Below are 17562 nucleotides of genomic sequence, written 5' to 3'. Positions count from 1 at the left end.
TTTGTTCTTGTTTTAATCACATAAATATTCTCTATTTTTCTAGATTTGTGGAGTCTTTCACTGTGTTACTGTAATTAATTGTTGCACAAATACTTTACAAATTGCCTCTTAAGCACAATCATGAAATTCAGTCCAGAACTGTGGAACTGGTAATTCGATTCTTTTCATGGCTGGTCCCCTTGAGCTCTGTAGCGAAAGTTTTGAAAAAGTTGGGAAACTTCTTTTGGTGCCCAAACAACTACATGTGTACACTTCTAAGGGACCCAGGACCTCAGGAGGAACACTTAAAGATCCCACAGTGGGGCCAGGCAGGGGGCAGCAACAAAGTCCAGCCCAAGTCCTTGTTGCCAATGGTCACCTCTGATTATCAACAGGAATGTTCTTTGACTTTGTTATGTTCCTTCAGCTGCACAGGGAATCAGCCTTATAGTTACATTACATACATTAAATGTGTCCTATATAGTGGGGGCAAGGCTGTGCTGCTCATGTTTGACCTATATGCAGCCTTCAAAATGGTCCTCCACTCATGACTTGTCACGCGTCTCCAGTCTACTGGTATAAAGAGGATAGTTTTGGACTGGCGCACCTCTTTCTGCAGGCAGAAGCCAACATGTTAGGATTCCTCCTGGCTCTTTCTCCCTTGACCATCAGAACCCAGATGTTTCCTCATCTGCCCTATCAGGAAAAGAATCTTGTTCAAGGCACTAGTACTAGTTCACTGGGCTCTTTACCAGGCCAATGTGTATTTAGAACTAAGTTCAGTTTCTACGCATCATCAAGAATTTGGTCTGCTAACAAATTGTTAACAGTGACTCCCAGATTTTGACATGTCAAAAAAAAGGCTGAAATCCTGGCTTTTTATGCAGGAACAGATGTAAAGTGTTTCCATCTCATTTGACCTGTGCTAAGTGCTAGATCACTCCTTGGAGTAACTGTGACTGATACAAGTCGCTTTCATCATCATCACTGGAAATGTTACTGTTTTTGAATTTGAAGTGGATGTGGGCCAACCTCCTGTTATCCTTCTCACAGGTCACAAGTTCCAAATACAGCAGGTTCAGTTCTGTCTAGTATCCTTTCACAGACCCAGCAGTGTTCTGATGAAGGTAGCTTGGCTACATTTATGCTTGGAACTAGCTAGTGGGCGAGGGTGACTCCTAAGTGCTCTCTATTCAATGGGATAAACTCTACCCACATTTTCAGTAGTTCCTTTTTGCCTTACCGCAAATTGGCCCAAAAGGGCCAGTGCCAGGGCTTTTTTTTGAGATGGCAAATGTTTTTAGCCACACTAAGCTTTGGCTCTGAGGTCAGGTGCGGTGTGTGGGAGTGCCATAGGTAAAATCCTCAGTGCCACCCTGCCCCACATTTAATGGCAAAATCCAACTAGGAGGCAATATACCCACAACAAACCCAGAGACAGAAAACTGGTGGGGAAAAAAAACTGGGTTCTTCAACAACCTAACAGGAGATACAGAAAAATCATCTTGGCATTCTGTTCTCTCCCTTTCAAGAGCACCACCAGAGATGTCAAGCAGGATTTGACAGTGTAGTAGTAACCAGGTGCAGACAGCTCCCAATCTGAATAACCTGTACAGTTATTCTCCTAAATATTTAATAAATATCCAACCTTCATATTAAATTGGATTTTAGTAACTATTAAAATGGTGGTTTAATTATTTTTCTAGCTTATTCCATTTCTGAGATAATAGTATTAGTATTTTAATATGTACCTTGATTTTCTATGTAGGACAGCTGGGCCTGTCACAGTGAGAATAACGTTTAGGGCTTAGCCATGGTAGAGGCATGGTAGTATCAATTTTCTACACGTCCCCCTTTTAAGTACAATGCACCCTACCTTGTGGCCAACAAGTCGTACATGGGGTGACATATTTAGAAACAAGGATTTTACCTGTCAGAAAGGGTTATTGTAAGAGGTTGCACTGCAGGTTTCACACTGCAGCAGACAGGCTACAGTGGTAGGCCTGAAGCCATGCTGTTCTTTGGAACACAGTGGATGTCACAAAACGCGCTGCAGTCCCTCAGCTGATAATTTAACGTTCTCTTCTCTAGATGTATTTTCAGCACCATATATTATGACCTTATAAGGAAGTTAAATAAGCCAATCAGGGATTAACCAGTTTCTACATGCTTAGGGGTCAGAACATATATGCAGGGCACTAGACAGCAGAACAACAGTATGTCGAGTCTAAAAAAAACAGCAATAAATCAGCACAAATGGGGGTAACAACACAAAAGGGGCAACACAACAGTAGGTATAGTCTTAAAACCAGCAATAAATTAGCAAAAATGGGGGAATCCACACAAAAGGGAATTTCTGCACAGCCTATACATTAGTCCACATGCAAAAATACAATCCTAATATCATGGAATACTGCACAGGCTGCCCTGACCTAGGAATTTAGGCACATAGGATTCGGTCTTGTGTTCACATGAAGAAATCCTGGCATAAAAAGCAGATTTATGATGCATTGTCTGGAAATTCAGTTAAACCCAGATACAATTTCAATATAATTAAGCTGATTGAGCCTTTTGGGAATCAGCAGCAAAGCATTGATGGTTTAATACATTAGTTACAAAACCAGATATATTCACATAATGGCAATTTAAGATTCACCATCCTCTAATATTTGGATTGATAAATTATAGGAAAAATGGACATGTGCTTTAGGTAAGTTTTACTAGACCCAGTTTTGGTATGAGAAGTAGCTCAGTTCATTTGCATATGTTGTTTCATGAGTATTTACATTTAAATAAAATTGCAAAAAACTAGTCATATAACAAACTTCATATGATTAGGATTTTCTAAAACCACAGACGCATTAAGCTAGTTTACTAAGGTTGTTTTTTGTTTTTTTATTTAGAGGTGTATACAAATAATTTAAAAGCATTGATTTTAACTGGTAAATTATTTTTCGAGTTATGTAAACCTTGAAACAATGAATTTGATTTTATATTGTTTAGAAACCCAATGAAAAACAAAACACTTAAGATGTACTCAATCCTGAAATAGAGCATGCCTAAACCGTATTGTCTTGAGAAGCACTGTAAGGACACAAGTTACGTCATGCGCACAATTGTATCTTAACGTTTAACTTTAATAAGGTGATTTCCCTCAGTCAATGCTATGAATGTGGGCAACACATCTTGTTCAAAGTAGTACTTGACTCAGAAAATGCTCTAATTAATCGTCAAATAGGACAAGAAATTGAAAAAGCACTCTGGAAGAATGTGATTATGGTATGCAGTGTGGACATGAAATGTTAGATATAAAAGGGCACTTAAAAATGTGATTCATGACTCCCACACAATTCTCTAAAGACATCAGTATAATGAACAATTAAACTGCAGTCTGGCACACCAAAGTAGTACATCCCTGCAGTTGACATGCTTTCTCCTGAATTGTGTTCATATTTTAATTGCTGCAAAACTATTTGATATTACTAGAACAGTCGTTCTAATGAATAAACAAATCTCTGGAAGGGGAAAAGTTGTCAAATGTTTAATAATTATTTTATGTAAGACAGTCAAGTACTTGATATTTAGGAACTCTATCATGAAGGAAGGTAAGATCTACTCACTGTCTTTTTCCTTGTCCCAAAATGTAGCACATTGGATAGTAATGTTTGGATGGTTCTCTGCACAATATAATTTGAAGCACTTTAATGTGTGTTGCTGGCCCCCCACTCTTTGGTCAAATATCATAGTATCATCTGCACACATTAATAGTTGGAACACGTTCCCCCAGATTTCGGGAGATATGCTATTTTCTTGCATAAATGTGATACAATATCTGTGACAGAAGTTAAAATGTATTGGTGATCACATGCACTCTTAAGACCTCCAGTGGTCAAAACATTTCTAAGCTGAGACTTGCCATTGCCCAATTTCACTTTGACCCTTGTGTCCATCTCTGAAACCTGGAACACTCTGAGGAACTTTGGGTCAATTGCACAGCTGTTTAATGTGTGGAAAAGGACACCCCTCTCTATAATATTGAACCGTGTGAGCAGGACTATAAAACAGGCAAAGAAGGCCAGGTCCTAAATGCTTCTTGGTGAGTAGGGGCAGGGTCATGATGTTCTCCAGTGTACCATAGTTATCTCTGAAACCAGTTTGATTCCACAGGATTGCACCTCATTCCACATATTTAGATCATTCTAGAGTAGCCTAATCTATTGCTTACTCCACATCCAGAAGTGTTATTATACAATAGTTTGATGGTAGATGGCACTGTCAATTTTTATGTAGTTGGCAAAATGTTTTAGCCCTGATCGAATGGAAGAATTATCCCTGAAAAATAGCAGGCATTGTATGGTGGGTGGAGCCATCAAGCCCAAAAATTGGTCTCTTCCTTCATCAAATTTTCTGTTGTCCATTAGACACAGAGTCTCCATCAGATTTACTCTTTTTGATTTTGTCAGTGACTGTTTTCCTTGACCACCGTGGGAGGGGGGGGTGTCAGGGATGTTCATATTTTCCTGCCTTGTATGATCTTTCTCTGAGATTTTAGTGTCTGTGGTATGGTTAAGTTTGCAATATGTTTTATTCTGTTTCTCCTATGCATTGGCTGCTATGCTGTTTCCAGTCGTATTTATTGAGAATGTATAAATTGCGCTTATACAGGCCGAGAGGTTTCTTGAATTCTTGGGTTTATGAATTGACAGCAATGTTAACTATTCTTTTTCCTTGTGGGTGCACTTGGCCTCACTGATATATCTTTTTGTATGCCCTCAACTTCGCTTTCTATGCCTCTATTTTTATTGTAATCACATTTTGCCCTTGATATATAATCATTCTTTATTTAGGTCTTCTTTGTTTTTCTTCAGCTCGAATGAGAAACAAGAGTTGTGTTTTATAGTGCATGTTTTCACATGGTTTTTGCAGCTTTCTACTATTAAATGCCATTATACTCTTTATCTCGCTCCATCTTAGTGCATGGTAACTGCAAGTTTGCAGATGTGACATTGCAACCTCCTTAAGTAATAACTTCATCCCATTTAACAATTCAGTTGTAAGAATTTTGTTTTCCCATTCTGTTAGCTTGTTTTGGCAGATAATTGCCCATTTCATCCTTTAATTGCTCTGTGCCCTCAATTTTCATAGATTTAAATCACTCTCTAAGCATGTTATAACAGGAGACATCTCAATGTTTTCAACAAAATTATTGCCTTACAATGATTATACAATTTTGAAATAATTAATGTATTCAAAAATATGAAGTTCCACAAAGGTATAATCAATTATTTTTGCACTGTATTTGGATAACCTAGTTGGCTTGGGTGGTGGGTTTGGTGGAAACTTTCCATTCAAGCATTGGACACCTAAATTATGGAGGAAGGGCATGACATCCTTGTTTTGTTTTGCATGTTTTTGATTTGAAAAAGCACACTAGGGTACCTAAAAGATCTAATGGGGAGCTTCAATGCTAGTGTTGTTTGGGATGCCAGCCAGTAAGTTGATGTCACAATCACTGGCTATATTATATTTGCTTCTATGTGGGTCTCTAAGGTTTTCCAGCTGATCTTTGACTCTTTGTAGAGTTAGGGTCTTGATTTCGGGAATTTAGTTAACAGATATTTACTGGAGGGCGTGGCTTGAGCGTCAAGATGGCGGCCGCACCTTAAAGGTGCTCCGGACCCCTCCGTCATCCGCTCGAGAAACGTGCACAAATCAGCCCTCCCCGGAGGAGGGAGAGACGGAGGAAGATCAGGGCATCCCCCGGGGCAAAAGAGTCGTAGTCCGGAGTTCGCAGACTCAGGGGGAGCAGAGAACAGACGGAGCGTCCCGCACTCAAAATGGCGGGCGCTCCGAGCGCATAAACGCTGCTGGTGAAGTGACAGTGATCGGGATCACGAGAGACCGGCCTGGAAGAGAAAGAGAACCATAATGACAGCATGCAAGTCCGACGATACTTGACAATCCGATGGTGAGAGAGGAGACCCTTGGCATACGATGTCTTGCGCCCAAATGGCAGGTGCGCAGAAGACGGGAAGCGACAGAGCTTAGAGACCTCGGCTGGGTGAGGCCCGTACCCCTGTGAATGGCGGGGGGCAGCACCGTATCGGAGGGACTCTGACGAACCTGAGGACCCGGAGAGTGCTGGAAGTGCCCCGAAAGACGAAGGCAGGTAGTGGTGGCCTTCTCACTGCTTCCTCCTCTTCCCCTCTGCGCTGGTGAGCAGCTGCTAACCCCCCCCCTTTTTCGGGACATACTGGGGAAGACGCCGGGGGCCTTGAAGGAAGGGGGGAGCGACTTGTCTTTCCCCCGTGACTAATAATCCTCGGTCATTGGGAGATCAAGATCAGGGGGTGTGAGGTGGACGAGGTGAAGAACAGATCCTATCGGCAAGGCTGGCATGAAGAAAGACTGAGGCCCTTGTGACCAAAGGACGAATTAAGACACACCAGCGGAAGTGAGCACAATGGTAGAAATGGGCACTCCAGCAGAAATTGAGAAGTAAGCGGCATGGAAATAACCCACAAGCAGGCCCAACAAGGTAGTTAAAATGGGCAAAGATAGGCAAACCCGCCCCGCCGCGGCGCAGACACGTATCCACCAATTTGCCTCGGGGCCCAGTGGAGCCTCGAAAGATGACCGAAAGACAGAAAATGGTGAAAGAAAACATACCGGGAACAGTGACCTGGCAGCCATTCTTCAAGCAATACAGTCCTCCCAAGAGACGGTGGAAGGCAAAATTGGAGAGGTGAGGGTGGACGTGGCCCTGGTACGCCAAGACCTTCGCAACGTTACAGCGAGGATTACAGAAACGGAGTCGAGGATCTCCACGGTGGAAGACGATCTGGCGGCCCTAAAAACACAGGTATCAACACTAACAACTCGGACAGCGGAACTATACCGAAGGGCAGAAGATGCTGAAAATAGATCCCGCTGCAACAACCTCAGAATTGTGGGTCTGCCCGAAAACACCGCCGCATCCTCCCTGGCCATATTCCTGGAGGACTGGTTCCGGTCCTGGCTGCCCCGGCACCTTTTGACACCCTGGTTTGCGATCGAACGCGCCCATCGGGCCCTTCAGGCCAGACGCCCCCCAGGCTCTCCACCGAGGCCAGTGATCCTTAGACTTTTCAACTTCAGAGACAGAGATGCGATACTCCAAGCGGCAAGATCAAAAGGAGACCTGCATTGTGACGGGACCAAAGTTATGGTGTTTCCAGATTACACCAAAGATGTTCAAATGCAATGCCGCTCGTTTATAGAAATTAAACAAAAACTAAGGGCGATGGAGGTGCCGTACTGTCTTCTCTTCCCGGCCAAGCTAAGGGTGGTTCATAGCAACAAGACCTACTTCTTTGAATCCCCCGATCAGGCCTGGAAGTGGCTAACCGAAGAGGTCCCGATGGGTCTTAATGAGGGAGAACGGCGGCTGGCAATCTCGGGTCAGCAAAGGAGCAACCAACCGTGATGGCCCCGGGGGTCTCGCCGGAGAACTCGTTCCAGGAGGCGCAGGGAAGGGGGAGAGTCGATCTCGGGTTCCCCCCGAGGCTCCGCAGAAGATTCAACCCAAAGGCCTGGGGTAGAAGTGAGACCGAGAGACAAGGAAGTGAACCGGAGCCCCCTGGATCATGGAGAGCAGCTCCCCGGAACAGTAGATGACACTGATCTCTCACAGAGTCCAGTGATGTGAGTCCTCCTCCGGAGAGAGGAAGACTGGAACAGAAAGGCCAAAGACCAGGAAATGGTCATGGAGCTTGGGTTCAAGCATTACAAAACTTAACACTTCTTAATCCGCAAAAATGGAGGGGTCCACCATAGCTCAGACACTAACAGTTATCAGCTCGTTATGTTTGGGAATGAGCTGTTGGTATTGGGCGACAGATGCTTCTGGGGGGGAAGTATGGGGTGGGATGGGAGTTGGGGGACTTGTTTGGTTATATTCAGCCAACAGGCTGTTGTTATTGTTCTGTATAGTTGTAGGTCTATGGTCTCCACTACCGGCCGGGAACAATAGTAATAGGACATCCAGACACAGAAACACTAGGAAAGAACCAAGGGAGAAATCACTGGGGTCAGGGTACGGATGGGTGAGAGGGGAGGAATGGGGATGACTCACATAATATCATGGAACGTCAACGGGCTCCTTGACAAGATTAAGAGATCAGCAGTACTCACTTACATTCATAGACATAAACCTAACATACTCCTGATGCAGGAAACACATCTCATGGGGAGTCACTGCCCCTTCTTAGCCCGCAAGGGATTTGACAGGGTATTCCATGCAGGGTTTACGAGAGGCTCAAGGGGGGTTGCTGTACTGCTGCATCACTCCCTACCTTTGGTGGTGAGACAAGAATGGAGAGACCCGCTAGGGAGGTACGTGGCAGTCTCAGGCATGGTAGAGGGCCAGACAATGGTGCGTAAAACCCTAGAAGATCTGACAAGGTTATTAGCAGAACTACCCCCTGGGACGCAGTCCCAAACCCAGGACTAGATACGAGTGGGGGACCCTCAGCTCATAGACAGGCATTGGCCACTAGTCTGGAAGGATGGATGGCATCAACAGGGCTCTGCGATGCATGGAGGGCGTGGCACCCGAGAAGCAAACAATTCACACATAGGTCTGCAGCCCACAGCACACAGTCCAGAATAGACCTGGTGTTGGTGTGAGCCAAGGAATGTGGATACCTCTCCCACATCGAGATCCTGCCACGGGGGATCTCGGACCACGCACCGGTTTGGCTCAGGATGGGCCTTGCCGACCCGCTGATTCGCCCCATATGGAGACTAAACACATGGCACTTGCAAGACGAGGAAGTTGTAGATAGCTTAAGGGTGTCGTTGCGCGATTACTTCAACACTAATGAGGGCTCACTGAAATCGCCGGGAACCCTATGGGCTGCAATTAAGGTAGTAATGAGAGGGATAGCCAAGGGCCTGATCCGTGCTCAGGAGCACACTCGCGACTCGCGAATCACTCAACTGGAAGCTCGTGCCACTCTTCTTGAGATAGAACAGGAATCACACTCAGACGAACAAATAACCAGAAACCTCTTGCTGATTCAGGAGGAAATACGTAGTCTATCCCTAGAAACGGAAAAACACATGTGGCGTGCCTCCACGGCTCGAGTATACGGTTGGGGTAATAAAACAGGGAAACTATTGTATTGGTTGATTTCCCAACAACAGGCTCCCCGAATCGTCCCTGAGATATGCAATGAACGAGGAGAACGAGTGGTGGAGCTCCAGGAGGTGGCCGAAACATTCACCGAATTCTATAAGGCCCTATACCGAGCGACAAGTCCAGAAGTTAGGGACTCCCCAGACGGGTTCCTGGCGGACTCTTCACTCCCGGTTCTGCCCACTGTGGATGTACGGGCTCTGGAGGAACAGTTCACGGAGGCGGAGATCAACGAGGCCATATCGGCAATGGGGGTGGGGAAAACTCCCGGGCCCGATGGGTTTCCCCCAGAATACTATAAAAGGGGAACTGGTTCCCCACCTATTGAATCTCTATACTGAGGTGGACCAAAAGGGCTTCTTTCCAGACGGACTAGACATTGCCACCATTGTTGTACTGCCCAAGACCCAACCCCCCTCCCTCTCCTGCGCTGACTATAGACCCATATCTCTCATCAACAGTGAAGTAAAGATCTATGCCACAATGCTGGCCTCCCGCCTAAAAAGAGTGATGCCCTTACTGGTGCACCCAGATCAGTGCGGCTTCATGACTGGACGTAGCACACGCCACTGTATACGAAGGCTCCAGGTGGCTCTCCTATTCATTGACTTTGAAAAGGCATTTGACTCAGTTGACTGGGAATTCCTCTTTGCGGTGCTCCGGCGGGCCGGCTTTGGGTCACGGTTTCGTAGACTGGTTCAGGCCTTGTATGCCAGACCCATGGCGCGGGTGCAGGTCAATGGAGTCTTGTCCGCGGCCTTTCCGATACATCGGGGAACGCAACAGGGCTGCCCCCTTTCCCCTCTCCTCTTTGCTCTGGCCATTGAGCCATTGGCGGGAATGTTGAGAGAAGATCCGATTTATCAGGGTTGGAGATGGGGCCCCTCTTGTGAAGACCGAGTGGCCTTATACACGGATGATGTCCTGCTATATATGGCGGATCCGGGAGTGACAGGACCCTGAAGCTTCCAATTACAGCGACACTTCGGGGAGACCTCGGGGCTCAAAATGAACCCGTCCAAATCGGTGCTGGTCCCTCTGGCACAGTCAAGAGATTGCTTTGACTGGCAGAGGGCGGTTCCACTGCGTCGGCTAAGTTTTAAATACTTAGGGATATGGGTCGCGCTGCTCCCTGAGCTGTCCTGGTCCCTGAATCTAAACCCACTGGTGTCTCGTATGCGGGAAGACCTTAAGCATAGGCATTCACTGCCTCTGAATATTCTGGGCGTATAGCCCTGTACAAGATGATGATCCTACCACGCCTCTTATATGTGGTCCAGAACTTACCATTTAATATCCCACGCTCGTGGTTTAAAAAGCTGGATGGAATCACCACCTCCTTTATGTGGGGAGGGGCGAGACAGAGTAGCAGCCCGGAACTGCCGAAGAGAAGTTTATGACGGGGGATTGGGCATGGCTGACCCCTACCTGTACTATCTGGCGACACAACTCCTGGTGGTGCATGATTGGTTCAACTGAGGTTGGTCCCCATATCCTAGATATGTTAAATGGGGCTCCGATCTCCAAAGATCTAGAGCCCATCACCAGAGCGGTATTCTTGGCATGGAGAGCGGCTCTAAGGCATACTGGTTGGAGCAAAGTGATTACCCGGCAAACACCGCTATGGCATGGCAGTTGGCTGAGAGAGACGGCCAGGATGGAGGGATTCGGGAATTGGGACACACTGGGAATATCCTTGGTTGGGGATGTATGGAAAGGAAGTTTGATGAAGTCCTTTCAAGAAATGCAACAAGAGTTCCAGCTATCCCCGAAACAATTCTTTAAATACCTCCAGCTCCGACATGCCCTTACTAGGCACTTGAAAGAAACATCCCAAATACCGGAGTTCAACCCGGTTGAAGCCAAAACACTAATGGGCACCCGGGGATCTAGACCACCTTAAGAAGGGTTGGGAGAAATGGGTGGGACCACTTGAAGAGGAAGACTGGGTGGAGGCACTGATGGCCCCCCGGATGCTGGTGGTGTTGACGAGGTTGAGAGTGACACAATTCTACTTCTTACACAAAGCATATCTGACTCCAGATAGAATGTACAAGATGGGTGCCCTCGGTTCTAGTCAATGCCCAAGATGCAAAGAGGACAAAGCTGACTTCTATCATATGATATGGTCCTGCCCCGTGATTCAGAGGTTCTGGAAGGGAATAAATCAAGAGCTGAATAATGCCTTGGGATCATCACAGGTACTGACCCCAAAAATGATACTATTGGGGATGATGAGTGACATGGAGGGGTCTAGAACAGACAAAACATTGGTTGGAACGGCGACTGCGGTTGCAAAGAGAGATATAGCAGCCGCTTGGAAGAGTACCAAAGGTCCCTCCCTTAAGAAATGGAAAAGGGGGGTGGACTGGTGTGCAGCCCAAGAAAAAGTGGTGTATGAATCAAGGGGATGCCCTCATAAGTATGAAAGAATATGGGGAAAATGTGTTGGACTCCTAAGCTAAGTAAAAGGGGCTCAGACCAAGTGTATACACATGCTCCTCTCTCTTCTATCTTTGTCTTGGCAAACTGTAATGAAGTGACTTTTTATGGATGCCTCGAGCATTTAAATGCTAGATCAGAATTAACTGTCCAGTCGGTGTATAATAGACCAAGGTTTGTAAGTTATTTGTATATTTTATTTGTACCCGTTTCTAAAACAATAAAATTTGGTTATAAAAAAAAAAAAAAAAACGTAGATATTTACTATGGCAAATGACCAGTACCCTGAACCTTGTTTTCTGTATCGGATGACAGATTATTTAAGACAAGGCTGGTCTGACAGAATTAGTATTACTTTGAGGCCTAGTCATGTTGCTATGAAAGTAGCCAGATCACGAGTCAGACATAGCCCTTATTCTAATCTCCACACTAGCATGGACTTAACTGGAAGTCATCTATTATTACAGGCATTAATGCACCATATTTTTTGGCAGCAAAAAAATAAGTTCCACTTTTTTCACTAGTCATGCCACAAATTACCCTAACATTACCACTATTGTTAATTTTTATGTATGAGGAAATCTGCTCAATGGGATTCGGTCCAGGAGCTCCAGTGCAGAGTTACATGCCAAACAGTAAATCACCAACCAACTCACAGGTTTATTGGTATTCAAAACCGTTTGGGAGGTCATGGGAAGTGCATTTATTCCATAGGTCTCGAGATTCGCTCTTGTCCAGGACTGAATTGAGTATGGAATACCCTCAGTACAGGTGTGGGTGTAAAAGCAGTTTCTGCACTATTTGCCCCAAAGAGGAACAAAAGCTAGTTTTGAAGAGCATGTGCAATATGGCATTTCTGCTTCTGTGAAAATATGTATGGTAAATCTTTGTGAATTCCAGGAAATTGAGATATTTTCATACAAGGGATCGAGAACAGGGGTGTGCTGAGCTTGCAGAAATACAAAAAAACTTTACAAGATTCCATGGAGTTCCACCAATAGTAGGAAAAATGCATGCTGTGCTCTGATTTAGCACCAGTAGCGTGTTCTGTGCTGAAAATACCATCCAGAGAATGGGAATGCGCGGTGCACAAGAGCATGTAGACATTTGAGTTGATTTTGCTGCTGCTTGAGTAGAAAACATACTCGAGAAGCAGCACTCAGACTGTGACCACTCATGTTAGAAAATAATGCATGGAAGGCTTCAAAGCAACCAGAAATTATGCTAGGGGATGTCAAATCCTGCTTATGCACACCAGCTTGCTTATTGGAGTCTCATGTTCTCATTATCATCACACTGCACAAACGGGAAAAAAATTCTGCCATGTGGTGATTTTCAGAATTTTTAAATGATCTACAAGAGAAGTAATGTGTTCAATGAATCTTTATTGCTTATCTCAGGTACATAGGGAATAAAGGGGCACAAACCAGATGTAGGGTAATTGTGACAGGCTTCGAGACCACTCAAGAGATGCCCCAAATGTCCACTACTATCCATTATTATAGGTGTATATCATACATATATAAAACATTAAACCTACCTTTGTATAGAGCATTGCAAGGTTACTATGGCTAAGTACAAAAACAATAGCATTTAAGGTCATTTACTCTAAGGGACTATAATAAGAGGCACTGAATTTAGAGTTATTATGGTTAGATAACAGTCTGTTTCAAAGTCTGTACAGCAGAGAAATATGAATATTGATTAAATATGAACTCACCTTTTGGTCTTGACTGTAAGCAAGAATCCAGTCCTCTTGCTTTGGGTGAAAGAGCAGACTTTGAATGTAGAAGTTGAGTCGGTACTTCTGGTAGGTTGCCCCTTCATCTGCGCTGATGAGTAAACTGCTTTCAATCTCAGGGTCAGTTAACAACATGATCTGCATTATAAGGGAGCCAAATAAGAGGTAAATGAGTACAGAGAATACAGTAAACTGCTTTAGTGCAACAATATTTAAAATATTTCCTGATGTAGACACTAACACTCATAATTGGTTTACATTTCACTACAATACACCTGGAGTTGGGTGTAACATGTTAAAGCCCATTTGCATCTATACCATGCTAAATGGAGGGCCTTATTGCTCATAGAAATAGGATGGCCACCTCTCTCGAGGTCATATGAACACTGTTTCCAGTCTTGGACTTCTCTGCTATATCCTAGAGCATTCTGAGTATTTTAGCCTTGTTTTGCTTTATTTGAACTAAACAGACTAATACAACTGAAATCAATCATTTGTATCTGAAGGTTCAGGACTAGAGACAGTGGGCCAGATGTAGCAAAGTTTTTTTACCCATTCTGTGTCTATGGGAAAAAGTGTTCGTACATATGGCCCAGTGTCCTTAATAACTTGTAATGACGTGATCATCCTACTTAGAAATAAAACGCCACCATCCTGAAACAAGTTACAGTGAAGATTTGTGAATATGTATTTCTTGAACTAAAACCATACAACTGCCTATTAAATGCAATAAAAGTAACTATTGAAGCACATTATTACTTTCAGTCCTAAAGGCCTATATCATTGCCCAGAGCATCAAGCGATGCATATAATGCAAATGAATCAATCCAATTTAAGTAAAACTAACTGCATACCTATGTTTTGAGAGTAATTATTCTCATATACTATTCCCAAGTTCTGAAATGCAATTGATTTTAATAAGGTATCCAGTTTAGATCAAATCGAAATGCATTTTTCTTTCTTCACATAACCTAAATGTTAAATATATGCTTCAAGGTAGCCGTCAACATTGTACTTTGACATTTCTATGAACTTGGTTTAACATATGTCCTATACAACAGATTTAAAAATGAACTGTGATATCTTTAAGTATTTTCCCTTTATTAAGTGAGAATGGCAAACGCCCCTTACAGATGACCCTTAACACCAACTCACTCATGTCTCTCACAGTGCTCGTCGGTATTGGGGAGCAGTACTTTCCAAATATCAATAGGATCCTTATTTCACCTGGCAAAACACTGTCTTGTCAATGAGAGTACAATAGAGACCAACCCTACCACCTCGCTTTCTCTAAATTGGAAAACAGTGTAAAATATGCAGATGCTGAACCAGCAACGAAATTTCTGTCAAAAAGCCAGTGGCATATTATGTATTCTGAAAAATGTAAACCTTCTCTTTAAACTCGTTAATTTACTAGTAGCCCTAGACATACACATGATATTTATGTTTATGTGTATATACAACTATATTACCCAGTGCCGCTCCCCACTGAGGAGTTCTAGATAGAAACAGTGTTTCCAGAGGAAATAGATTTTTTGGTGTGCTTATACCTTTGATGCCATTTGACAAATCTTCACAAACCTTTTGGTAGAAAGTGGGTCTCTATTTGGCAGAGGTATGCACCGTGTCCGAGAATGGACTACAATCCTAGTCAGATTAAGTCATCATGCCACCTAATTTATCCTGTGCTCACCCTCCGGTAACTTGGCACAGAGGAGGCAGGCTTAACTTAGAAGGTAATGTGTAAAGTATTTGTGCAATAACTCATACAGCAACACAGTGAAAACACCATGAAAAACTTCACACCAGGTTAGACAAATAGATTATGATTTTATGAATAAAACAAGACCAGGATGACAAACATCCAATACGTCGATCCTGAGTTATGTAATTTTAAAGATTTAGGTGAAAATAGCACATAGAAGTGCAAAGCGCCAGCTGTGGTTATCAGGTCACACTGTACTGGCACAAAGTCAAGCTCAGGGCAACCGTGATGGAGTGCAGGCTGACTACAGTGACCCACTTGGTCGCGCTGAACACAGTACCATAAATCCAGGTAAGCGGTCTGCATAGAGTTGCTTTGCAAAGCTTCACAACACCCGGCATTGGTTCTTAGAAGCTGCGCAGCAAGGCTTTGTGGGGCTGGTGTTGCTATGTGTTGATCCTGGGGAGCTACGCGTTGGTTCTGATGGGCTGGCAGCTGTGCGGCGAACTTAGCGGAGCTGTGTGTTTCTGCCTTGGCTCTGATGGGCTTGCAGCAGCATGGTAAGGCTCTGCAGGGCTTTGCATCACCTGGTGTTGAGTATGGTGAGGTTGCCAGCTGAGCGACAAGGCATTGCGTTGATTTTCTGCAGTTCCAATTAACATCACAGAAGGTTAGAGCACCTAAGGCCCACTTCCAAGGCAGGGCAGACTCACAGCTTGTAGAGTCCATGTGCAGATGGTTCAAGTCTTTGATGTTCCTGAGACTTGGGAACAGGAGGCAAGCTAATAATCCTTGGAGATAACCTGGGTGGGAAGGCAGTGTCAGGGAGCAGTAGGCAGCAGGGCAACTGTTGTGTAGCCATTTTAGCTATTGTTTTATACATATTTTAGCAAACTAGGCTTGCCACTGTACACTGTAACCCAGATATATATATTTTTTTTTTAGCTTCGGTATATGATTTTAATATTAGTCAAATTTGCGGTCTTGTTTTATTTTCTCTATCTAGCTAGTCTTTGCCTAGGTCAGCACTGTGTTCTTAAACAAAACATTTCTTTCACTCTGTGCTTTTCTCAAGGCTGCAGTAAGATAGTTTGCCGGCAAAAGTGGTACGTTTTGTCTCAAATGTGCACAGAATCATACATACTCTTACATGGGCATCCTTTCTTGGAACATCAGATGCTTTATTACAAAAACACTACTTTGACCCATTTACGTTAGAGGAAGATTCCAGACAGATGACCACGACTGTATGCTGATTATCGAATGCTTCGCTACAGCTGCTTATATAGACTACTGGCCTCTTGCTCAGGTATTAGGGATGATGTCTTCTCAGGGGGAACCTGAAAGGCAGAATAAGAGCTTAACATGCTGTGCTCTTACATAGCTTAGGTGGGCATTGTCTCTACAAACCTTAGTGACAGTATAGTAACGTTATTCTTGTATTTTACTCTCCTTGTCACTATTTTAATCTTATTGTGCTTCATCGTCTTAGTTATTGCAATACATGCTTTATTTTTCAAGATGCAGTTACTTCAAGAAAACCTTATTGAACTCTACTCTGCCTCGGATTGTCCTTGCATATGTGAGACTAATGTAACTGAGAGAAACGGATGAGATCTGATTGACCACGATTCCCCTGAGAAGTTATGTATGTCATGCGCCCGGTTGCCCCAATCATCCCTGCTTTTGGGTGGAGAGGAGGCACTGCTAGGTAGCTGGAACAAAACCAGATTAGGCCGACAGGTGTCACCTGCTGCAGGATCAGACTCGGTCCCCTGCAGTACAAGTGATTCTGCTGCCCGAATCCAGTAGTCTCATTAGGATAATGAGAACCTATGCAACAGAACAAGCAGAAAAGCAGATCTTCCAGAAAAGCAGTCCAATTGAGTCCTTTAGGCAGCACTGCAGTCATTCTGATAACGTTCAGTTGTAGGTCCAGAAGTCTCTGATTTGAGGGGGCCAGAGCTCCAGTACTTCTACCCAAATGTGCCCTTGAAGTGGAGGTGACTCCTAAGAGTGGTTTTGAAGAGCACCAATTCCCCTTTCGGTCCAGTCCTGTCTGCCAGGAGATCTGTGGGGGTTATCAGCTCCTTGTGTGGGGTCAGACCACTAGCCTTTGAAGTATAAGTGAGTCCCTCCACCCTTCCTGGCCAGTAGGGCCCCATAAGTGTGCAGATGAATGCAGATGCAGCTGAGTGGCCTGTGTTTATGGCTGTTTGGATGGAATGCACAAGGGGAGCTGTCACCCAGGAAAGACCAGACATGGATTGAAGACCACTTATAGCAGTAAGAACAGAGAAATGCCTACTTTTGATACATAGCATTTCTAAAATAGTAATGTTAAACCTTACTTCTCTAATAAGCATGGTTTCTCACTACGATTCCAAACATGACAATTCTACCCCAACAGAATATAAGAGAATTCCCAATGTTCCCCTATGAGAGGAGCAAGCGTCACAATAGTGAAAAACTACTTTGGGTTTATTCCTAACCAGGACATGTTAAACTTACAAGTGC

General features: G+C 44.1%; 1 protein-coding gene across 3 annotated transcripts in view; it reads right to left on the bottom strand.

Moving 5' to 3' along the window:
- The window catches only part of LOC138300266 (VPS10 domain-containing receptor SorCS1-like), a 2596073-nt gene that overhangs the window by 1164221 nt on the left and 1414290 nt on the right, over window positions 1–17562 (bottom strand). For all 3 annotated transcript variants that reach the window (XM_069239431.1, XM_069239430.1, XM_069239429.1), the window contains exon 4: window positions 13320–13478. In XM_069239431.1, the coding sequence (XP_069095532.1) occupies window positions 13320–13478 (159 nt within the window). The remainder of the gene's footprint in view (window positions 1–13319; window positions 13479–17562) is intronic.

This window comes from Pleurodeles waltl, chromosome 6 (genome assembly GCF_031143425.1).
Source record: "Pleurodeles waltl isolate 20211129_DDA chromosome 6, aPleWal1.hap1.20221129, whole genome shotgun sequence".
In the NCBI taxonomy this organism is placed as follows: Eukaryota; Metazoa; Chordata; class Amphibia; order Caudata; family Salamandridae; genus Pleurodeles; species Pleurodeles waltl.
The sequence above is the reverse complement of the archived record's forward strand: the minus strand, read 5'-3'. Positions and strand labels throughout refer to the sequence as shown.